This window comes from Chlamydomonas reinhardtii, chromosome 16 (assembly GCF_000002595.2).
Source record: "Chlamydomonas reinhardtii strain CC-503 cw92 mt+ chromosome 16, whole genome shotgun sequence".
NCBI lineage: Eukaryota > Viridiplantae > Chlorophyta > Chlorophyceae > Chlamydomonadales > Chlamydomonadaceae > Chlamydomonas > Chlamydomonas reinhardtii.
Genome location: NC_057019.1, coordinates 3,158,344 through 3,179,732, shown reverse-complemented (window position 1 = coordinate 3,179,732; position 21,389 = coordinate 3,158,344). Strand labels below are relative to the sequence as shown.

The following is a 21,389-nucleotide window of genomic DNA, read 5'->3' as shown; positions in this document are numbered from 1 at the left end:
TGCAGACAGAATGCAGCATAGCAATGGCTGGGCGACAGTATGACAAGCAGGGGCAGAAACAGGGCGAGGCAAGGCAGACAAGGGGTGTCAGCTTTGTACAGCTGGAAAATGGGCTGAGCCCCATGTAGCGCAAGGGGATGTGACGATGGGCACCGGCGACATGAACAGCACCCTTGCAAGCCCATCCAGCGGGACTGGCCACTATGCCAACGCCGTGCCGAGGCACCGACATGCCCTGTCCCCGCCACGCCACGCCACCTTACCCACGCCACTTCACGGTCCATGATATCCCAAATGCACCTCACCCACATCCCACTCAAGCACCGCAAACGGCTAGCCGGGCTCGGGCGCGGGATCCCGGGCCGCGACACATGTAAGGCTCGGGGACGCATGGTTTGGCTGTTGCAAACAATTTCGACATTCTTGCCCCAAAGCGTTCGTCGACATGTTTTGATACATGGATGTAAGATATTTAGGGGCCGAGAGCTATACTCGCGAACTGAAGAAAGTCAAGATGTCCATGGACTCACGAGGTCGCTTCTCGCTCCGGCCGAGTTTTCCCTGCCGTCTATTTTTCTACAATAGGTAATTGCAATTAATAATACGTGGCACTCGCGGTTTGTGCCAGTATGGTACTTTTTGTCGACACAGGCACACACGCACGCACGCACGGACAGGGGCAATCCTGGGGGGCTTCGCCCCCCCTGGATCGCTTCGCTCAGGGGGCTCAGCCCAAAAAGGGAGCCCGAGTGTTCGGATGAGTGGCGGGCGAGTCGATTGCGAGTGCGAGACAAACACAACCGGAGTGTGAGGAAGCGCCGCGGGTTGGAATTGGGAATGGCGCGGCTGATGTTTGGAGTGCGGAGAAACTGATGCACAGGTATGGGCCTTCGCGACAAGGGTGGCACCAGAGGCACTGAAGCAGTAGGTACCAATTTACCTCATACTGTATCTGCATTACTCACTGGCACACTTGCACAGCTCTGGCACGTTCCCTCTGTGCCGGCTATTTGTATCATTCTGCTCCTGTTGCTCTCCGTCTTCCCCGTCTCAGACACACGTACCTGAACACTTTCCCTCTCCCACTTGGCTCACACCCACCAATACACTCCTCTACATGAAACGATGCCCATCATCAACACTTCCCCTCACAACGTCGCAATGACCATGTCCGGTCGCCGGCGTTACCGGGACGTCACTTTTGTTTAGGGTTTGCCAGACTGTTCTGTAACACACGGTCAGGCGCTTTTAAGTTGCCCAATGTGAGGCACTCGTGGATGCCAGTCACAGTGAAGGGCTTGACGCAGCCCCACGTATAGTCCCGCTGCGTCATCAGTCAGTGGGCTAACACAGCCCCAAAAGTCGGTGCACAATGGAAACCAAACATACCCCACATGTCTGTCTTTGTCTAAGAGTAAGAGATCGTCATTATTCGCCATCTCAACCGCAAGGCGGCCCGCGCATTTCAAGGAATAACATGAGGCCACACTGACAAACAGCAGGCTCCTGGACTGACAGCTCAGCCGTCTAGCTGACCGTGCGGCCGTAGGCAATGCCCGCGATGTACAGGTTCTTCGCCCACTTCTCCTTCACGTGCGAGCTTGGGAATGCTGACGTGCGCAGCGTCTCCTGCGTCTCATCCATTGGCCGCCGGCGCGGCACGCTGAGCACGAACGCTGACTGGTCCGGTGTCGCGGCGCAGGCGGTGATGCGGAAGCCGGCGTCCCATCGGCGGTGGATGCCCTCCGACGGATACTGGAAGTCGAGCTCCACGCACTGGTCAGCGAAGCCGGCGTTGCGCGACATCACCACAGCCCACCTGTGGTAAGGTGAGGGAAGGGCAAAAGACTTCGTGACCGAACAGGCGTGACAAAACAAAGTCATGAGCAGGTTCCAGCACAAGCAAAGCATACGATAGCTCAATACGGTACTGCAACATTTCGCTCAGCAGCTATGGCGCACTCACCGCGTGTGTGACGTGGCCATGGAAGTGACGTAAAAGCCCTCCTTCCACTTCTTGTTGATCCACTTGAAGGGGAAGGAGTCGCTGACCTTGTACGACTGCTGCGTGTAGGGCGTCCCCTTTGACATGACCACCAGGCTGCTGCCCGACATGGAGCCCGCCATCGCGGTGATGTAGTAGCCCTCTTCCCACTTCTCCATGATCCACTCCTTGGGCAGGAAGTGCTGGCTCAGGTTGTACACCTGTGCCGTGAAGCCGGTGCCGGCGTCCATGATGAGTGCCCACAGCTCCTGGCAGCACGCCACGGACGAGATGTACAACCCGTCGTCGTTGCCCTTCTCCACGTGCTGCTCCACGCGCGTGTTGGCCACGTTGTAGTGATACCTGCGGGTTGGGGACAGAACAATGATGAATACATGATGGCGCTGCGTCCGACAGCCTCGGGTAAAAACGATCGACAACAAGCTGCACGTGTACGACCCGCGCTTCGCCAGGTTCCCGAGCCAGGCACCCACCGCTGCTTCATTGGCCGGTGCGCGTTGTAGACTGTGATCCATTGCGTTGCCGGCAGGCCTAGGCGGACCTTCTTTTTCGGCCCCGCGTCCTCCAGCTGCTCGTCCGCATCGCGCTGGCGCTTCTGGCCGACCTATGAAGCAAACCCCGATGCGCGAGCCAACAAGTGACGAGAGCGACAATCACAGCCAGCAAGCAAGTTCTTAACATACGTTGATCACCAGGCAGTAAGCAGTTAAGTGGAAGCGCTCGCCCGAACCAGTGGACTAACCTTGGCCCCGCCCTCCACCAGAATCGGCCGTGACGGTGCCGGGCCGCACAGCGGCTCAAACAGCTTCATGTACGCCTCGTACTTGGGCTCCTCATCAAACTTCAGGTTCACCACCGCCTCCGTGAACTGCACCGAGGCAAGACACAGCCCGCATCCAGGTCGTTGGGTGCGTTTGCCAGGACCATACGGGGCAGCGTGATATGCAGAAACTGCTCTAAAACTGACGGCCTCAACAACAACAGCGTACGACGCACCTGGCGGAATGCCGGCGGCGTGTACCGACAAAGCATCTCCGCGGACGTGGCCATCTTCTTCTTGCACACCAGGTAGCCCTTGTTGTCACCCTGTCCCCGACGCCACGTACACACAGTCGTTCGTCAGGCACTAGGACCACGGGCTATGCTGTTGCAAACCCACACATGTGGCTGCGCATCCACTTCGCTCCATCTGAAGTGAACCCACCTGGTAGCCCTGCCACGGCAACCGGCCCTTGAGCAGGAACAGCAACGTGTACGCCAGCGACTCCAGGTCGTCACGCCGGCTGGCTGTCCGCCCTAAGTGCGCGTGCACGCTAGCGTAACGCACTGTCCCCCTGCAGCCACACGGGTGATACGCACGAACTTCAGTTCCCTGCTTCCGACTGGCTTTCAAGTCGGCCCATCAGACGCACCCAACGTTTCGGCGGAGATCCTTCACCTCCGTTTCAATTCCCGCCAACAGACACGAACCTGAACACGTCTGGCCGCTGGTCGTACTCCACGTGTGTTCCGCACACGGCGTCCTTCCATCGTGTTGCTGTGAACAATAATGAACTTGGTTACTGCGTCAACGTGACAGCTCGAACACGCGGAGTTGCGATGTAACGACCACCACCTCCCCTCCCCCTCCGCCTTGCCCTCCTTCGCCTCTGCGGCTCTCCTCCCTCTCCCCGCTAAACATCCTGCGTCCAGGTGCCACCCTTCTTACCCAGGCCCAGGTCCACCAGGTACAGCTTCTTCTCGTTTGGCGTGCCGGGCTGCCCCAGCAGGAAGTTCTCCGGCTTCACGTCACCATGCACGTACCTGTAACGTTGCACAAACATTACATCGCAAAGCGCAGAGGACCAACGTTTCTGCGATATGTCAAGCTACAACTACTGCAGAGAAGTAGGGTGCGGTGCAAGTTGTTGGACTTGGTCCACGTCGCCACTGCCCAGATTCGTACACGCCTCAAATACCCACCCCTTTGCGTGCAGCTCCTTCAGAATGGACAGCGCCTCCACGGCGATGCACGCCACCATCTCCTGAGACATAACCTGGCCCGACGAGTTCCAGACGTCCCACAGGCTGGGCCCCAGCATGTCCATGACCTGCGCCATCAAGTTGCGTGGCGGAGTTAGTCGGCTACGGGTCCCGCTGGGACAGTGCCAACCCCAGAGCCTAAGCACGAGGCTGTACGCTGTCGCCTGTAAACTCAAGCCCCCATATGTAAACTTTCATTCCCGAAACTTGGGAGCGCTCGCCCTGGCCGAAACACCCGGCAGGCCTGCCGGGCACTTACCATGATGTAATAGTCTCCTTGCCGCCCCTTGTAGTGCACTTTAGGGATGCCGTGCACCCCGCCGAGCGAGCTACAAGCACAAGGAAGTAATTGAGGTCACAAAGGGCTACGTACGCTCGACCGTTCAGCGAAAAAAACCGGCTGCTTGTTGACACCTACTTGTACACGGACCACTCGTAGGGGGGCCCATAGTTGCAGCCTTTACTGCTGCGGTGCTCAAATTTTAAAGCCACCTGCGCGCAAAGAGCTGATTAGTTTCGTGGACTAGCAAAACCAGGGTTCAAACAATCTTGCTGACCTGGTTCGCCTGGGGGCCGTCCTTTTGCTTTGTTGACGACACTCTGCGGCCGACATAGACCTGGCCGAAGCCGCCCTTGCCCAGCTTGCGCTCCACATAATACTCCGGGGAGCCCCCAACAAGCACCTGCGACGCCAAATTACGAGAGCTGGTGAGCGCCAGCCTGCCTGCATGCGGCTGAGCCCGGGTGGAGCTGCGGCGGCACAATATCTTGCCTTGTCTGGCAGCGGCGCAGTGCTGGCCTCCTCCTCCTTGGCAGCACCCTCCTTTGCGACGTCCGCTGCTTTGTCCTTGTCCGTCTGCCCTTCTCCCTTCATATCAGCGACTGCTTGCTACGGCTGCTGAGCTAAAATGATAAGTAAAGGCCAGCACGCGGGCGTCCGCCTTCTTGGACGCAAGCAACGGCCGAGCGAGTCTCAACGAGAGACTGCCGGGCCCAAGTCAACGCTGCTCGCCGATATCGAGCCAGGCCTTAGTAGGCTTTTATGAACGCCAGGTAAAATGGCAAGCAGGCGAAGCTTTGGTTTGGCTTCCGGCTTGCAAAAGTACTCCGACCGGAGTCTGGCCCGTGTTCCTTGTGGCGTTGACTACAGGACACGAATGAAGAGCTGATATGTCGAGAAGACTGAGCGTAACTAATTATCAACCGCTAGGGCGTGTCAGTGCGCTGGGCTCAGAGACGGCCTCACCGTTGATTGTCTTGTTATGCCTATCGTCAAGTATTAGTCAGAAACAAAAACCAAATTCACTTGCCAGGAGGTTGCACCTGATGCCTGCAAAAACGAGCACTCCGGAGCAAAGAAACGATGGGGCCCCATTCGCGGCGGTCCCGGTCTTCTTCGATGGCCATACACATTCGGTCCTTTATCAACTCTCTTAATTCCTTGAAGTACCTGCTGATACCAAGATATGAACACGGCCCAGTGAGCCAGTTTTCACCAGCGGCCGCTTAGAGCACACGTTTAGCTATTTTGCCTTAGCCAGGACGTTTACCTTTTTAAGCATTATAAGCAAGTGACATAAAGGATGCCGTCTGCAGACGCCAGTGAGTCGACAGTATTTCGATGTCGCGGGGAGCCCTGCTCTGGATGTCCAAGCCATCCCAGCTAAACCTTTGCGTGCGTACCATACTTGCAGCTCGTGGCGGTGGCTCAGCGGGCTCGATGGGAAAGGGGACGCTGGGCGCAGGCGACACGCTTGGGCACAAGTCCGTGCTGGACAAGCAAAGGTAAGGTGTCAGGTGCTACTTTTGCTTTAAACATCTGGCTTGATGCTTGCAAATAATGTATGCAGAGCGGCTATCGAAAAGCTGCGAGCTCAGAACGAGCAGCTCAAGACGGAGTTGCTGCTGGAAAATAAGTTCAGCGTTCGGCCTGGTGACCCGTTTGCACAAGCCCTCATCAACCGGTTGCAGGATGAGGGCGACATGCTTGCCCGCAAGGTGGGTTGACATGCACCGCGCGCCCCGCGTGTCATCGTGTGCCAGCGCTGAAACCGCGCGCTTATTTGCAGATTGTGTTGGAGATGCGCAAGACAAAGATGCTGGACCAGCAGCTGTCGGAAATGGGCAGCACGCTAACCACCACCCGGAACAACATGGGCGGCATCTTCTCCGCCAAGGAGCAGTCAACCGCGGTGCAGAAGCGCATTAAGCTGCTGGAGAACCGGCTCGAGAAGGCGTACGTGAAGTACAACCAGTCCATTACGCACAACAAGCAGCTGCGGGAGTCTATAAATAACCTCCGGCGGGAGCGCATCATGTTTGAGAGCATCCAGAGCAACCTGGAGCGGGAGCTGGCGAAGCTGAAGCGGGACATGGCGGACATGATTCAGCAGGCCAATGGAGCATTTGAGGCGCGAGAGAAGGCCATTGGGGAGATGAACGCCCTGAAGGCGCAGGCGGACAAGGAGCAGCAGGGCTTCGAGGAGGAATGGCGACAGCTCACAACCATCATTGAGGAGGACAAGAAGGAGCGGGTGCGTAGTAGCTGGGGCCGCAGCGCACCTACACATTTGTACAGAGTGCTGAGGTGCATCAACTTGGGGCGAAGGCATGGCGTACTTGGATGACTGCTCATATGCCCTTGCCTTCCTGCCCACACACTCTTGCGGGCAGATGCAATTCGCACACGCAAACTGACGCATAACTGCGGCACATCCCACTTCGCGCACCATTGACTGTGCCTACCGTTGCGAACCACTGATGTGCCATAGGAACGCGCCCGCGCACAAGAGCTGGCAATGCGCGAGCGTGAGACGCAGGAGCTCCTCAAGATGGGAACTCTGTCCTCAGCAGAGAAGAAGAAGCGCATCACGAAAGGCTCGTGGAACGTTGGGTACAACAAGGCGATGGCGCAGAACGTAGCGGCCGAGAAGGTGGAGATGTACGGCCAGGCCTTCAAGCGGATCCAGGTGAGCCGCGACAGATGAGAAGGACCGACGCGTGCTGGGCTGCGAGGGGATGAAGGGGTTTTGATGTGCCACGCTACAGCACATGCCGCTGGTCTAGTGGTAGCCAGCTGGCGTGAGCTGCAACGAAATCGCGCCTGCTGGTGGCGAGTTTGCCGTCGGCTCACGGTCAATTTGGCCCTTCATCCATGCAGGATGCCACAGGTATTGAGGACATCGACCAGCTGGTCAACACCTTCCTGGCGGCTGAGGACCAGAACTACACGCTGTTTAACTACGTCAACGAGGTCAACCAGGAAATTGAGAAGCTGGAGGACCAGATCAATATCATGCGTGGGGAGATTAACAAGTACAGGTGTGTCATGAAGCTGGGGCCGGGGTTTGGCACGGGGGGGCTCAAGCACTGCGCACGCGCATGCCTCTCTAGGCAAGTGTCTCAGCAGCGTCATACGTCATACGTCATACGTCAGCGTGCCTAGACGTTTCCCGGCACTCCTATGCCTAGGCTTGTGGCGTTGAGGCACAGCGGTGGGGCTCTGGCGGGTTGAGGCTTGGCTAGGACTCACTGTGCGCGGAGTCACACGGACTTTGACCGCGGGAGGGTTTGCAGCAAAGTCGGGGTTGGTGGACTCAAGATAGCATGTGATGGCTCGGCGTCTTCGGGTGCTGGGACTGTCCCCTTTGTAACATCCGCATTCATACGTCAGCGCACATGGTCTAACGCATCACCCGTGTTTACTGTGCTCAACTCCCGCACACTACAGGGAGACCGGGCGCGAGTTGGACATGACCAAGTCCCGCGAGCTAACGGAGGAGGAGGCGCGGCTCGCAGCGTCGGAGGCGCAGTCGCAGCTGTACGAGAAGCGCACGGATTCGGCTTTGTCCATGACCACGGCGCTTAAGGCGGGCATCAATGACCTGTTTGAACGCATCGGCTGCAACACGCCGGCAGTGCGCGACCTGCTGGGCGAGGAGGGCGTGACCGAGGCCAACCTGACGGCGTACCTGGGCATCATCGAGCAGCGGACAAACGAGATTCTGCAGGTGGGCGCCAGGCCATGGTCGTGAAAGAGAGGAGTGCAATGATGGGGTCCGTAGGCGATGTATGACTGGATGCACTTCAGTCCGTCCTAGGTATCCATCGCGCAAGGGAAGGCGGTGCACACCAGGCGTAGAGCAGGTGCCCGTCATGATGCTTACACGGTTTGCTCATTCTTGCTGTGCCTGCAGATTTACGCCAAGCGGAAAGCGCAGCAGGGCACTGACGGCCTTGCGGAGGCGCTGCTGGCGCAGCCACTGACGCAGCCGGGCAACCGCATCATCATCGAGCCGCCCAGCACTACGCAGGAGGAGGAGGTGGAGGGGCTGGAACCGGAGCCGGTGGAAGAGGACCGCCCGCTGACGCGTGAGCATCTGGAGAGCAAGGTGCAACGGACGCTGCCGCGGAAGCTGGAGACGGCCATTAAGGTCCGGCCAGCGGGGGCAGACGCGACAGGCGGGAAGCGTGGGTCACCGACGCGGCGGTGATGGGGAGGTGGCAGAGTTGATGTGGCGTGCGCGTGTGACGTTGTGGAGTGTGAGGGTGCGAAGTGATGCTGGTTTTGTGGGCGTGTGCTGTACTGATGGCGCGTCAAGGGTTCAGGGGCAGAATACCGCAGGGCGCGTGTGCGCAAGGTGCATCAGGTGGGGTCCGAGCTAGCGTCGCCCCGGAACGGTCGTATGATGATGACTTGACTATTTGACAGTTACTGAGGGCGTGCTAACACTACCATTACCTCAATCCGCTCGGGGTAGGGCAATGGTAATCCATATGGACATGGAAGGAATGCATGGCTTCCGTGCGGCTAAATAGTGCCGTAAGGATTCCATGGTGTAGATGTACAATCACGATGTACAATCGAGGCTTCAAGTTCATGCAGACAGGTAACGGCAGCATGTGCTTCACATGGCGTCGCCGGTGTGATGCGCTGGTGTATGTAAGCTAGTATCGAGCTCATGCCATCATCGTCTGCCCCGGCTTCAGAACGGTCTGGCCGACCTTTGTGCTGCAGCAAACATACTGCCTCATCACCGCTTGTCACCGCCATGGCCACCGCTGAACAGGCCGTCTCTGGACTGACCCGGATTGATGGCATTGCCTGGATAGCGATACCGATTGATTGGGAGTGTGTGTGCTGCAGCGTTGTGTGTGCAGATTATGGAGGACAGGTGAATGCCGTCCTCCCCAGCCGTCCGGCCTAGGTCCGTTGACGTAGGGAGCTAGATGGGTTGATCCTGTCTCAGCGCGAGCCCCAATACACCGTCCTGACTCCTAAGTGGTCGTCTGTTCTAGGCGCAAACTCAACACATTGCTTCGGCGTGTGGGAACACCGCGTAGGCGAGAGCCACGGATCGCCCTAATACCGGTACGCCATGGGGGCATGCCGCACCCGTGAAGGGCACTGTAAGGTCCGGTCTTAGTAATGGACGCCGAAGCGGCACCATACCAGTACACACAGCACACGGCCATCGGCACCTCTGCGGGACCCGGGGACCGCGTGCCTGCCTATCCTCATGCCGTCATGCGCGGCTTTCCCCGCAGATGCCCCTACCGCATGCGCCAATATTGGCCAACCTACGCTAGCTACGATGCCCTCTTCCGACACCGTGCGCATGGGGTTCTTTAAGCATCTTCGGTTACCTATGCAGCAGTCACCGCCACGGTTGCAAGCCCTGCCGCGGGGCATCTGCAAAGGTCTCTACCTCCAAACCGCATGCCTATCCCGGCGCGCCATATCCGTCCAACCGGCCGCCTGTGTGCTCTGTCTAGCAGTCATAGCAGTGAGTGCTTTACCAAACAGCGTGTGCCGTAGTAACTGTAAACTGATGAAGATCCGCCCTGATTACCTAACCGCACCCTGTCAGCCTTCTGCAACTACATGTCAGTTAGCGCTTATACCGTGCGGCCGGGGCCAAACAACTATCTAGGGTTCTATGTGGTCTCGTACACGATCTCTACAGGGCCTCTCTGGCGCACAGCGGCCCTTGCCACCTTCTCAGCTGCCGTCTGGCCCCCAGCGCCCGCAGCGCCGCTAGCCCAAGCCTCGAACCGCGGCAACCCGTCGTCCGCACAACCCGCTGTCGTTGGCGCAGCACCACCCTCCCCGCCTGCTGGCGCCTGTGCCACCCCTCCTCCCTGCCGTTCTGCCGGCATTGTGCTGGCGGCTTCCGCGCTCTCACTTGCCACCTCAGCAGGCCCCGAGCTACCACCGCCACCGCCTCGGCCGACGTCCGGGTGTAGCCCCGCCTTCTCGCCACGCCGCCCACGAGTGCGGCTGACGCCTAGGCGCGGCATGCCCCGGTTGAGGCCCTCCAGCAGCACACACGCCTTGCACACGGGCTGGCTGGATATGTAGCCACAGCGCTCGCAGGTGCGCGGCTGCGGTAGCTTCTCATCCGAGGCCGCTGCGAACACGAAGTCCTCGGCAGAGCGAATCACGTCGATAATTGCCAGCGGCCTCGCAGCCTGCCCGCAAGAGGGATTGCGCGACACGCAGGTATGGCTCAGTCCCGTGAGCTTCACGCAAAGCTTGTGTGCACACGCAGTCACCACACGTGACAGTGCCAAACAATTGCCAACCCTGCAACCTTGCTGCATGCGCCTTCTAGTGGCACCATGTGACCATGTGATTGGCCCCCTCACCTCCAGGTCCTTGATGAACTCGCGTGCGAAGCCGCGCGCTGCGAAGGGCGCATAGATGCACTCAGTGCTGAAGTAGTCCAACTTCTTGTAGTAGGCATACAGCACAATCTCCTTCTCGTACGCGTACTTGAACGGCTTCACGCGCGGCAGCGAGCTGTCCTCGCCTGTGATGATGTTGGCGCAGCGGCCCAGCCTGAGCCACATCAGGCAAGCGCATGAAGGAAAGGAGTGAAGGTTCTGGGCGTCAGTCAGTTACAGGCGGGCTTCCATCGCCATACAGGAAGTTAAGCGGACAGTGCCACCTTCCAGCGTAACGCCATGTAGGCTCCCGCGGCCTACCGGGGCACGTCCCCTCGCAAGATGTTGAGCAGCACGGTCTCGGCCACGTCATCAGCGTTGTGGCCGGTGGCGATCTTGTTGGCACCCATCAGCACCGCGCCGCGGTCCAACGCCTGGCCACCAAGAGGGTTGCGTTGGGGGCACCGGCAGTGGAGTTGAATGTCAGTGTCTGGGCAGTTCTGGACAAGAACATTATGCAGGCATCCAATAGCCTCAGTTGACCGTGGCAAGCATTGGATATTGCGGCACTGCACGCACCTGCCGCCGGAAGACGCCGCAGAAGGTGCAGTTGTTCTTAGTGCCGATCTGCGACACAATCTCGTCCATAGTCCAGCCGTAAAGCTCCTTGTACGACACCACCTGCATGTCAAGAGCTGAGTGAGCTTGACCAACTCAACCAGCATTCGAGTACTGCAAATGCTGCATGGGTTTACTGGAACAATATACACCACACGCGAGCCCGCACGCAACAGCTGTTGCGAGTTCAGCACCTTCCGCTGGCCCAAGAAATTTCTCCGGCACCGCAAGGTCCGTGCCCTCACTCACCTTGAGCGGAATGCCGTACTGCTGCTCGTTGCGCTTGACCGTCTCCAGCGAGTCATCCCGATACCCGGTGATGCCCTCGTCAATGGACAGTAGGAATAGGTCCAATCCGTAGCTGTGGTCACAAATTGGTCGGGCGTGGTCACCACACTGAGACCGGCAAAGTCCCACACACTGAGTAGTCGCCCAGCGCAAACTGCGCCTTGGCCGTGCCAAACGCCCAAAAGATCATACCAGACTACCCAAAACTACTGCTACGTTAATACGCCTCTTTCGTGTGGCCCTCCCTGCTCACTTGTATCGCGCGTTGAGCGTGCTCATAATATGGGCCAGCACGGTGGAGTCCTTGCCGCCTGAGGCAGCAACTGCAAGCCGCTCGCCATGCTTGAAGAGCTTGTTGTCAACAATAGTCTGATGTACTTCCTCCTCAAAGGCCGTGAAGAAGCATTCCCGACAGACCTGCGCGGTGCAAAGTCGGGGGTTGGGCCCGACCGGTCGGGTGTGGGCGTGTGCGCTGCTGCGCAGCCCCAAGGAAGCCCCGGCGGGCCCCGAAACTCGCCTGCTCCTGGGTTTTCGGGCGATTCAGCATAGCCCGAGAGGTGTTGCACCTCACGCAGAGTCGCGGTGGCATTTCGGTGCGCGCCTGGGCGAAATGTAAACAGCAAGGCCGACGCCGGTCAGGGCATTTCGAACAACGCTACAGTTCGGCTATTATACTACGGTGTATGGTGCTGATAAGGTTCAATCAGTTAAACAATTCACCTTCGCCTCGCAGAATTGGGACTAGCGATCGCATTAAAGCCATTCCTCTTTTTCTAATTCTGCAGTCATCGTTTTGTTCTTGTACTGTATTTAGTCGTTGGCTTTTCTTCTAGATCCAGTCTCACACCATGCGTCGTGTGGCCAACACCTCGCGAGCCACAGGCGCACGATGCCAGGGTGCCAAACTCGTCGCCCGGCCCTGCGCCCGCCGGGCCGCAGTGCATGTGATATGTGCGACGGGTCCTGTGCCCGATAAGTCGGTTGTGGTGATAGGAGGCACTGGTCGCGTGGGCTCATCCACTGCGGCCACTCTGCTCAAGGAATTCCCCAACCTGAAGGTGACGGTGGCCAGCCGCAGCGATGATTCATTCAAGGCAGCAGTCGAGAGGCGGCCTGAGCTATCCAAAGCGGGCTTTCAGCGCGTGGACATCACCAACGCTGACTCGGTGCAGGTCCGTGGGTCTGGGGCTCGGCTTTGATGCCATGGGCCCTGAAGCAGCGCTAATTGGGTGTTTGGCGAGTCAGCGGTCCAGCTATGGTTCTAGTTGGCTGCCGCCTTGCCTCCCGAGCATTTTTGGCGGGAGGCTGTGCTGGTGCTTACGTGAAGCCAGCTCAAAAGGCCGCATAGCCGCCGGCGCCCCCCGCCGCTCTGCTGCTGGGCCTGCGGGCGCCCGGCCTGGTGCTCAAGCCCGCAACCCAGATGGCAGGAGCGTTACAATGGGATCTTGCAAAGCTAGGCTGGATTTGGGAGGAAGTGCGAGATTGAGTTACCGTTAGCCAGAGCTCTCGAATGCGCTGAGAGTGCTGCTGCAAGCAGGGGCATCTAGGTCAAGCGCACGGTACTTGCAACTGCACGGGCCACTTCAGGTTCTGCATCCTCCAAGCCTCGCCACCCGCTCCGCTCCAACCGCTCATCCCCCAACCTCCCTGCTCCTACTCCTCAACTAGGCGCTGCTCAAGTCCACGGGCGCGGACCTGGTCATCCACACCGCCGGCCCCTTCCAGCGCTCTAAGAACTATGCGGTGCTGGAGGCGGCCATTGCTTCCGGCACTGGCTACATCGACGTGTGCGATGACACGCCCTTTGCCGAGGGGTGAGAGCCCAGCAATACCATGGGGGATGCAGTTGAGGGTCGCAGCGGCGGACTGTGGAGCGGCCTAAGCCGCCAGGTCTGGTGGGGGGGCCGGGTCCAGGAGCGGACACTAGGCACTACGTCCAAAACAACTGTCATTGCCAACTCTACCCAATCAAAATACTGTTTTTCACTTTCAAACCCCCCCCCGGCCACCCTCAGTGCCAAGGCTGCCTATATGGAGAAGGCCAAGGCCGCGGGCGTGCCCGCCATCGTGTCGGGCGGCATCTACCCTGGCACCTCCAACGTCATGGCCGCGCACATCATCTCCATCGCCCGCGCCGAGTACGATGACAACTGGAACTACCGCACACCCGCACCAGGTGGGTACTGACGGCGTGGTGGCAGGTGGGGCCGCGGTTGAGGATGAGGCCGCGGTCGAGGGTGTAGGAACAGGGCACACCCACGTTGCTTATGCAGGAGTACTGAGCGGTGATGCTGAGGCATTGCGGACGAGGATCCCACGGCAGCAGATGGCAACTGCGTAGCTGTTCCGGTTAGTCCTGACTCGCTGGTGTTAATGCCTGCAGGTGAGAGTGTGGAGCCCAAGTGGCTGCGCTACAGCTACTACACGGCGGGCAGCGGCGGCGCCGGCCCCACCATTCTGGAGACCAGCTTCCTGCTGGCCGGTGAGGACGTGATCGTGTACAAGGACAACAAGGAGGTGGTGCTGCCGCCCATCAGCAACCGGAGAGAGGTGGACTTCGGGCCTGGTGAGTGCACGCCGGGAGCCGGTGTCGAGGTCGCGGGGCGGCGCAGGCGTCCATTTGCCGAGGCACCTGACGCGGATAGCGCCCTGGGCAGTGTTTATCGTGACCTCATAATTAGCCATCATTGAGGGGGCGTGCCCACGTACTCCAGTATGTATGCGATGAATGCGCCCTTTCCACAGTGCAACAGAGCACTTGCCTCGCCCACTCATTTACCCACCCATCATTTACCCACCATTTGACCCGCTCCCGCCAGGCGTGGGCCGCAAGGGCGTGTACCTGTACAACCTGCCCGAGGTGGTCAGCGGCCACAAGTACATGCGCGTGCCGGACGTGTCGGCGCGCTTCGGCACCGACCCCTTCATCTGGAACTGGGCTATGTGGCTCACGGCGCGCCTGGTGCCGCGCAGCCTGCTGAACGACCGCAACTTCGTCAAGGGCTTCGCCAAGCTGTCCGACCCCTTCGTCCGCAACGTGGACAAGATTATCGGCGAGGCTGTGGTGAGCAGTGCAGTGCGAGGGAAGGAAAAGATGTTGTAAAGGAAGCTGCGCCGCAGTTGTTAGCACGGCGGCATGCGCACACGACGGGGCTGGGAAGAGAAATGTGAGGGAAGGAGTCGGAGAAATACCGTAGGAGGGATCGCTTGTTGTGGCTGCATCTGTGCAGCAATGTCAAGCTTTAATAGGGCTGCGAGCCGCATGAGCAAGCCGCTGCCCTCTCCCCCTACTTCAAGAACATGCAGTGCAGCCCAGCATACGTTGGGGTTGGGTTCTCTTAATTTCCTTTCTCCCGGAACCCCTTGAAGGCTATGCGTGTGGAGGTGGACATGGTGGGCGGCAAGAACAGCAGCGGCATCTTCGTGCACAAGTACCTGTCGCAGTCCATGGGCTACAGCACGGCCGCCTTCGCGCAGTCGGTGCTGCAGGGCAAGACACAGCCGGGCGTGTGGTACCCCGAGGAGAAGGAGGCGCTGCAGGTGGGCGAGGGGCCCGAGGGGGCAGGCAGGTTGGGCTCGGGCGGGTTTGGGACTCGCCCGCAGGACAATACATCACGGGCACCATGGGCAGCTTTCGTGCCGTCAGGCCACACACACACTGATCTTGTTCCTGGACAGCAGGCACGACGGTGCAGAGTCGGTTTGCCACCCCGCGGACTGATTTTTTGGGCCGCATGTTATGCTCGCCCTGCTTCCACAGGACCGTCGGCAATTCCTGCAGTTCGCGGCCACTGGCTGCTCCCGCTTCGAGCTGAACAGGTCGGCGTGGGCTCTGGAGAGTGAGATCAAGCAGATCGGTGGCATGATCTACTGGTAGAGCCGTACAGCCGTAGAGGCCGGTAAGGCAGCCTGAGTAGCTATCGAGAAGCTGCCGGGCTGGACTTGGTGCGGGCTTTGGGGTTACGGTAAGAGCGGGCTAGACATGTGTCTGACTGACGCCGCGTAGGCTTCATAGCAAGGTGCCCCCTTAATCCGGGTCTAGATGACTGCGTGGGCGGGCGGGTTTAGATGTATTTGGGCAAAGATGGCAGTCGTAGGCACATTGACCTGAGTGGAAGCCTGGTTTCGGACATCGCAGCGGCATTCTTGTCTTGCACGGTAGTTTCAAGTCGGCTGGTTGCAGCTGTGGCGGGCGGCTGCCTGGGTTACGCATGTTGTATTCGGATATCTCGGACCCAAGTAGGGTAAGGTAACATCCAACTGCATTTGCAAACCGCGCGCACGCGAGTGCACGTGCATAAGCGGACGGGCGGGCGGCTGCCTGGGTTACGCATATTGTATTCGGATACTTCGGACCTGAGTGGGGTAAGGTAACATCGAACTGAATTGCGCATGCGAGTGCACGTGCATCGGCACTCTAGACCCAGTCTCACACCATGCGTCGTGTGGCCAACACCTCACAAGCCACAGGCGCACGATGCCAGGGTGCCAAACTCGTCGCCCGGCCCTGCGCCCGCCGGGCCGCAGCGCATGTGGTATGTGCGACGGGTCCTGTGCCCGATAAGTCGGTTGTGGTGATAGGGGGCACTGGTCGCGTGGGCTCATCCACTGCGGCCACGCTGCTCAAGGAATTCCCCAACCTGAAGGTGACGGTGGCCAGCCGCAGCGATGATTCATTCAAGGCAGCAGTCGAGAGGCGGCCTGAGCTGTCCAACGCGGGCTTTCAGCGCGTGGACATCACCAACACGGACTCGGTGCAGGTCCGTGGGACGCTGGCGAGCGATGGGGGGACTCAAGCGCTCGGCAATGATGCAATGGGCCCAGAAGCAGCGCTAATTGGGTGTTTGGCGAGTCAGCGGTCCAGCTAGGGTTCTAGTTGGCTGCCGCCTTGCCTCCCGAGCATTCTTGGCGGGAGGCTGTGCTGGTGCTTACGTGAAGCCAGCTCAAAAGGCCGCATAGCCGCCGGCGCCCGCCACGCGCTGCCGTTGGGCTTGCGGGCGCCCGGCCTGGTGCTCAAGCCCGCAACCCAGATGGCAGGAGCGTCACAACGGGATCTTGCCGCTTAGCATGATGCGCGAACAGCAGCTGAGGAGGGAGGAGGGAGGAGGGAGGAGGGAGGAGGGAGGAGGGAGGAGGGAGGAGGGAGGAGGGAGGAGGGAGGAGGGAGGAGGGAGGAGGGAGGAGGGAGGAGGGAGGAGGGAGGAGGGAGGAGGGAGGAGGGAGGAGGGAGGAGGGAGGAGGGAGGAGGGAGGAGGGAGGAGGGAGGAGGGAGGAGGGAGGGAGCGAGCTGCAGCTGACTGCGAGGTGACAAAATGGCGGGACAAATGGGACAGACAAATCCCGCAAGGGACAAGTGTTCCCCGGGCACGGGAAAAGGGGCTGAGCCCACGCCGCGTCTCCAGTGTGAGGCCGCAAGCGTCTACCTCATCTCGGACTGTTCCGCTACCGTTCCTCGTTACATCGGCTACCTGCCCGCGCCACCTTTCTCCTATAGCCGGGGGGGCGGTTTGATCAGGCACGCCCGCCATGTGTCCAGCCGCGTCCCGCTGTTAAGCACACGCAAACTAAACAGCAATAAATCCAACCCCCCACCGTGCCACGCTTTGCTTGCCAGCAAAGACCGCAGACCAAACACCGGCAGGTCTCAACTTGCGCACCGGCGCAGCTTCTCGGGCGGCGCCGCGCTCTCCTCCTCCACGTGGCCTTGCCTGCCCCCTCTACTACACATGCCGCCACGGTTGGATGTGCCAAAAACCAGTTGCAGCACGCCAGAGCACGCAGCCTCTTGCCTCAGCACTCAGCCAATCGACGCAGTTTAGCTGCAGATTCTTGTATTGCTGCGACCTATATTTACCACACACTTGTACGGTTGCGACCAACCTCAAGAACCTGGAAGCCCCTACCAGTGCCTGCGAGTGCCACCCTTTATGACATGGAGTCCATACCCAGCACGCACTCCGCGGATGCCGAGGCCAGCAGGGCGCCCTCCAGGTCAGAAATGGACAACGGCGCAGTCCGCGCCTGCAGGACAAGTGTGGTACGCGGTCGTGATCACAGCGACACACTGCATTATAGCGTGTGCTGCAACTTGGGCCACAAAATACGCCGCTGCCCACGCGTCGCGCAGCCTCGTGGCTGAAGAGCGGCGGCCAGCCGGCAGACGGCTGCGGACATAAGCTCCTTTAGGCCACGTACCAGTCCCGCATCCTGCCTTTACTCAGCCAAACACTTAGCGTGCACGTTGCCCACCCAGCCCGCCAGACTCTCACCAGGCGCTGGAACATGATTTTGGAGAAGCTATCCGCCCGGCCGCGGCGCTGCGGCACTGTGCCCTCAAAGTGCAGGTCGGCGCCGCAGGGCCGGCCCTCGTGAAAGGTGATGCCACCCTGTCGGGAAAGCGTTGGAGATCCAGGAAGAACGGGTGCAGAACAAAAGATGGGCACAGTACAGCATTGCAGGGGAGGAAAATAACGGGGAGGAGATTGAGCCGGGCGCAGGAGTGCCCCTGGCCGGGCTGTAGATGCGGCGCACCCAAGGCACGGTGCTTGCATGCGCAGGGAGCGCCATCACATGGGTCGGCCACCAAGGCCGTACCTGCTTGATGGAGAAGCGCAGCAGCCGCCCAGGCTTCAACCCCAGCCGCTCGCCCGCAGTCGTGGCAAACGCCTCCGGCAGCTTCCCCAGCACCACAGGCGGGTCGTCCTGTGCAGGTTGGCGGTGTCGGAACAACGCATGACATGGAACAGGGTGAGTAAACTGAGGCAGGTTTGGAGCCACCGGGCAGATACCCATGGACGACACGAGGGCTAGACGGTTAGCTTGAGGCAGGCGCATTCCTCCCGAGAGTGCGCAGGGTCTGCTCCTTACCTCGGTGGCGACGGTGCGGTCGGCCCGGTACGCGAGGATGACTTGCTGCGTGCGTGTTGGCATCAGGTTGATAAGTACTGTGCATGAAGATTACAGACATGACAGCATCGCTCCCCTGTGTGCTTGATTCTTAGCGCTAACTTAGCCGCAGCCTCCGGCAGTCTCTATCTTCCTCGCCAGCCCACTAACAGGCACAGGCACACACCCCGTACTTGCAATGCAGCCCAGCGCACTATGGGTTTGGCTCTCATAAACCCCCGTACCTGTGTAGGGGCGCCTGTGGAAATGAAAACACAACCTCCAGCCCCAAAACCCCATTGCCAAAGACATTCGCCCCTTTCCCCACCCCTCGGCCCACCTCCGCCCCACCCCTCGCCCCACCTCTCGCCCCGCCCCTCGCCCCGCCCCTCACTCCACCCCTCACCCCACCCCTCGCCACAGCCTCGCCAGACCCCTCGCCACACCTGGTGCTCCAGCGGCAGACCCTTGTTGTCTGTGTCCATCAGGTACCTGCGCAGTGGGCGTCAGTGGGCGTCCAAGGCTAATTCTTCCCAGAGTCTGCCGGCACGTGAAGCCGTTTACAACGCGCAGTTCACACGCAGCACTTGAGCCCCGACCTCCCGCCCGCCCGCGCTCCTCACCTGCTGCAGCCCAGGTCCTTCCACAGCAGCGCCAGCGGACTGGGCGTCGGCCCCGGCACGTAGTGGCCCTGCCGGTGCAGCAGGTACAACCCATCACGCATGAAGTCCACAGCCGCCCCTGCCACCTCCGCTTGCCCCTGCCCCGCGGCTGCTAATGGTGCAGGAGCGGACGCCGGTGCTCCAATATGTGTGTCGGCCTGCATGGCCAAGTCGCCCGAGCCTGTTCCTGCGTCTGGCCCAGCCCCAGCCGCCAGCGCAGCTGCGGCCGCCAGCATCTGTGCAGGGTCGCCGTATGCCGCCCGCAGACCCTCCTGCGTGCAGGGCTGCACCGGCAGTGCCACAATCCGAAAAGTGGCCAGCGGCGCGTACGGCTCATCCTCCGCTCCCGCCGCCTCCACTCCGTCCTCGCCCGCACCGCCCATGCTGACGTCTTCGTCGCCAGCGGCACCGCCTTGCCGGCCTGCGCCTCTCCCGCTTCGCCCTTCCCTCCCTGGACGCTGCCTCCTCCCGCCCTGCTCCCCTGCCGCTCCGGCCGCTGCTGACGCCCCTGCACGCGGTGGTGGCGGTGGCGGCGGAGGAGGCGGCTGGACCTGCGCCAGCAGCTCCCTCAGCCTTCCGCCCTCCTCCTCCGCCAGTTTGGCTGCCAGCCAGTACTGCCGGAACTCCGCCGCGCAGTCGTACAGCGCATAGCCGCGCCAGCACAGCAGGTCCTGACGGCGTGGGAGCACATGAGCGTAGTGTAAAATCATCAGCAGCACGCGCAATGTAAAGTAGCTGGTGGCCGGCAGTAAGAGTACGCAGGGCGCGGCGCAAACGGCCACGAGTTGCATCCGGCTGAGTCCGAAGGCTGTGGTGGCGCTGCAGTACTTGGTCCAGGTTATGTCGTAGCGGCCTCACCTGTATGTAGTAGGTGTTGTTGGGCGGGTGGAAGATGCAGTCCAGGAGGCAGTAGTCGCCAGAGCCGCCCAAGCCGGCGGCCGCAGCGGAGGCGCCCGCGGCCCCGCCGCAGCGGGCGGCTGTGCCTGGCGAGCCGCCGGGCAGTGCGCAGTGGAAGCGGTGCAGCGGTGAGCCGTTACGCAGCCACGAAACGGTGCGGCCCCTGAAGACCGATGAATACATGTCAGGGAGGGAGAGCAGGAAGGGAGTGGGGGAGGAGGCACATCTGAGAGTCGTGGCTAACGTGCGCCGCAGCTTTCAGGTGTGCCGCGCACGGTCAGGTCAAAGCCGGGCCTGTTCGAGGACAAAGTTGCCTGGTGTGCCTATTCCACCCAGCCGTCCAGACCCAATGAACAACGCCACCGTCCACCGTCCCCATAGCCCAGTCCCCACTGCCGTCTGCCCTCAGCACGCACACAGCCTCACCTGGCCGTGACCAGCAGGCAGCGCATGCCCTCCGGCCTCGGCATTACCAGCCTGCATCCACCCAGCATCACCCATAGAGCGCTCAGTCAACCATTGCACGATGTACAACATGTATGTTGAACTACGGCCCAGGCCTCGCCAGCACGTTCGACGAAGCTGTCCCCAGCTGTTTCCCACCCGCCGTCTTGAGGCCCGCGCACCCACCAGTTGCCGCCAAGGTCCACCGGCACATCCGTCATCCACTCCGGCTGCATCAGCTCGTTGCCGTACTGCTGCCCGTACGCCCGCACCCCGCCGTTGCGCACAGGCTTGCCCGCCGCGCTGCCCTTGCGCCGGGCGCGGCCACTGCTGCCGGGTACCCGGGCGGCAGTAGCAGACGAGGTGGAGGCCTCCATGGGCTCGTCCTCCTGCGGCCCCCGCTCCTCGTCAACCTCCACATCTAGCCCAGACTCACTCTCCTCCTGTTGTATGGGGTATTTTGGTTGCGCAAGTGACATGCTCGCCGGCATCGGGTTTCACCATACACCCTTTCCTTAGGTGATGAGTTGAAAACGTATAATTCCGTCATTAAAATAATGCCAATCAGCTCACCTGCCCTGGCTCCTGTACCAATGTTCGCGCGCGATTAGCGCTCTGCAGACGTGCGACTTTCTGTCTCTGAAGTGCATCCTGACGACGCTTTGCTTGATACCCTTGGTAAGGATCGCGGATGGCACGAAAGACGGTTCGCTCAGCGCCCGCTGGAACAGGTTGCATCGTCGGAGTGGGAAACTATGTTACAAATGTGGCGCATAGCAAATCATTTGTAGCACCTACACGTATTATGCAGTTGCACACTGAAAGCTTGATATGGCGACCAGCGGGTTTCGTGCCGCCGCGCCGAACCATCATTGCCCGGCGCTGGTGAAACGTGCCATTTC

At 60.4% G+C, this 21,389-nt stretch overlaps 5 protein-coding genes across 5 annotated transcripts; 2 read left to right on the top strand and 3 right to left on the bottom strand.

The window, feature by feature from the left end:
* Positions 1-923: 923 nt before the first annotated feature.
* Positions 924-5,347, bottom strand: CHLRE_16g666200v5 (uncharacterized protein). Its single transcript, XM_001701413.2, has 13 exons — positions 4,800-5,347; positions 4,585-4,710; positions 4,446-4,519; positions 4,287-4,356; positions 3,968-4,095; positions 3,714-3,808; positions 3,476-3,542; positions 3,210-3,339; positions 3,002-3,091; positions 2,748-2,873; positions 2,479-2,609; positions 1,967-2,347; positions 924-1,819 (listed from the first exon to the last, which is right to left on the bottom strand). The coding sequence occupies exons 1-13, from the start codon at positions 4,899-4,901 to the stop codon at positions 1,528-1,530; spliced, it is 1,812 nt and encodes a 603-aa protein (XP_001701465.1). The 5' UTR covers positions 4,902-5,347; the 3' UTR covers positions 924-1,527.
* A 115-nt stretch (positions 5,348-5,462) lies between these two features.
* CHLRE_16g666150v5 (uncharacterized protein) lies at positions 5,463-8,985 on the top strand. The gene is made up of 8 exons (XM_001701384.2): positions 5,463-5,629; positions 5,722-5,812; positions 5,878-6,025; positions 6,097-6,561; positions 6,799-6,996; positions 7,188-7,348; positions 7,758-8,037; positions 8,224-8,985. The coding sequence occupies exons 1-8, from the start codon at positions 5,611-5,613 to the stop codon at positions 8,518-8,520; spliced, it is 1,659 nt and encodes a 552-aa protein (XP_001701436.1). The 5' UTR covers positions 5,463-5,610; the 3' UTR covers positions 8,521-8,985.
* Positions 8,986-9,005: 20 nt separating this feature from the next.
* Positions 9,006-12,266, bottom strand: CHLRE_16g666100v5 (uncharacterized protein). Its single transcript, XM_043071063.1, has 7 exons — positions 12,117-12,266; positions 11,853-12,016; positions 11,561-11,672; positions 11,273-11,374; positions 11,015-11,127; positions 10,676-10,868; positions 9,006-10,498 (listed from the first exon to the last, which is right to left on the bottom strand). Exons 1-7 carry the CDS (start codon positions 12,144-12,146, stop codon positions 9,965-9,967), a joined length of 1,248 nt encoding a protein of 415 aa, XP_042915704.1. The 5' UTR covers positions 12,147-12,266; the 3' UTR covers positions 9,006-9,964.
* A 91-nt stretch (positions 12,267-12,357) lies between these two features.
* On the top strand, positions 12,358-15,984 carry CHLRE_16g666050v5 (uncharacterized protein). Its single transcript, XM_001701385.2, has 7 exons — positions 12,358-12,771; positions 13,268-13,413; positions 13,615-13,775; positions 13,983-14,165; positions 14,419-14,663; positions 14,969-15,139; positions 15,360-15,984. Exons 1-7 carry the CDS (start codon positions 12,448-12,450, stop codon positions 15,474-15,476), a joined length of 1,347 nt encoding a protein of 448 aa, XP_001701437.1. The 5' UTR covers positions 12,358-12,447; the 3' UTR covers positions 15,477-15,984.
* A 1,058-nt stretch (positions 15,985-17,042) lies between these two features.
* Positions 17,043-21,337, bottom strand: CHLRE_16g666000v5 (uncharacterized protein). Its single transcript, XM_043071062.1, has 10 exons — positions 21,061-21,337; positions 20,674-20,930; positions 20,470-20,520; positions 20,005-20,206; positions 19,108-19,817; positions 18,931-18,976; positions 18,467-18,511; positions 18,194-18,301; positions 17,869-17,985; positions 17,043-17,620 (listed from the first exon to the last, which is right to left on the bottom strand). The coding sequence occupies exons 1-10, from the start codon at positions 21,223-21,225 to the stop codon at positions 17,525-17,527; spliced, it is 1,797 nt and encodes a 598-aa protein (XP_042915703.1). The 5' UTR covers positions 21,226-21,337; the 3' UTR covers positions 17,043-17,524.
* Positions 21,338-21,389: the final 52 nt, after the last annotated feature.

Coding starts and splice junctions, on each gene's coding strand:
- CHLRE_16g666150v5 (XM_001701384.2), top strand. Junction 5,813..5,877: donor TCCGTGCTGGACAAGCAAAG/GTAAGGTGTCAG, acceptor TAATGTATGCAG/AGCGGCTATCGAAAAGCTGC. Junction 6,562..6,798: donor AGGAGGACAAGAAGGAGCGG/GTGCGTAGTAGC, acceptor GATGTGCCATAG/GAACGCGCCCGCGCACAAGA.
- CHLRE_16g666200v5 (XM_001701413.2), bottom strand. CDS start 4,901: ATGAAGGGAGAAGGGCAGACGGACAAGGACAAAGCAGCGGACGTCGCA. Junction 3,809..3,967: donor AAGGAGCTGCACGCAAAGGG/GTGGGTATTTGA, acceptor GCAACGTTACAG/GTACGTGCATGGTGACGTGA. Junction 2,874..3,001: donor CGCCGCCGGCATTCCGCCAG/GTGCGTCGTACG, acceptor GCCTCGGTGCAG/TTCACGGAGGCGGTGGTGAA.
- CHLRE_16g666000v5 (XM_043071062.1), bottom strand. CDS start 21,225: ATGCAACCTGTTCCAGCGGGCGCTGAGCGAACCGTCTTTCGTGCCATC. Junction 19,818..20,004: donor ACAACACCTACTACATACAG/GTGAGGCCGCTA, acceptor CCACGCCGTCAG/GACCTGCTGTGCTGGCGCGG. Junction 17,621..17,868: donor AAATCATGTTCCAGCGCCTG/GTGAGAGTCTGG, acceptor CTTGTCCTGCAG/GCGCGGACTGCGCCGTTGTC.
- CHLRE_16g666100v5 (XM_043071063.1), bottom strand. CDS start 12,146: ATGCTGAATCGCCCGAAAACCCAGGAGCAG. Junction 11,673..11,852: donor ACGCTCAACGCGCGATACAA/GTGAGCAGGGAG, acceptor TTGTGACCACAG/CTACGGATTGGACCTATTCC. Junction 10,869..11,014: donor TTGCGAGGGGACGTGCCCCG/GTAGGCCGCGGG, acceptor GATGTGGCTCAG/GCTGGGCCGCTGCGCCAACA.
- CHLRE_16g666050v5 (XM_001701385.2), top strand. CDS start 12,448: ATGCGTCGTGTGGCCAACACCTCGCGAGCCACAGGCGCACGATGCCAG. Junction 13,776..13,982: donor CTACCGCACACCCGCACCAG/GTGGGTACTGAC, acceptor TAATGCCTGCAG/GTGAGAGTGTGGAGCCCAAG. Junction 14,166..14,418: donor AGAGGTGGACTTCGGGCCTG/GTGAGTGCACGC, acceptor CGCTCCCGCCAG/GCGTGGGCCGCAAGGGCGTG.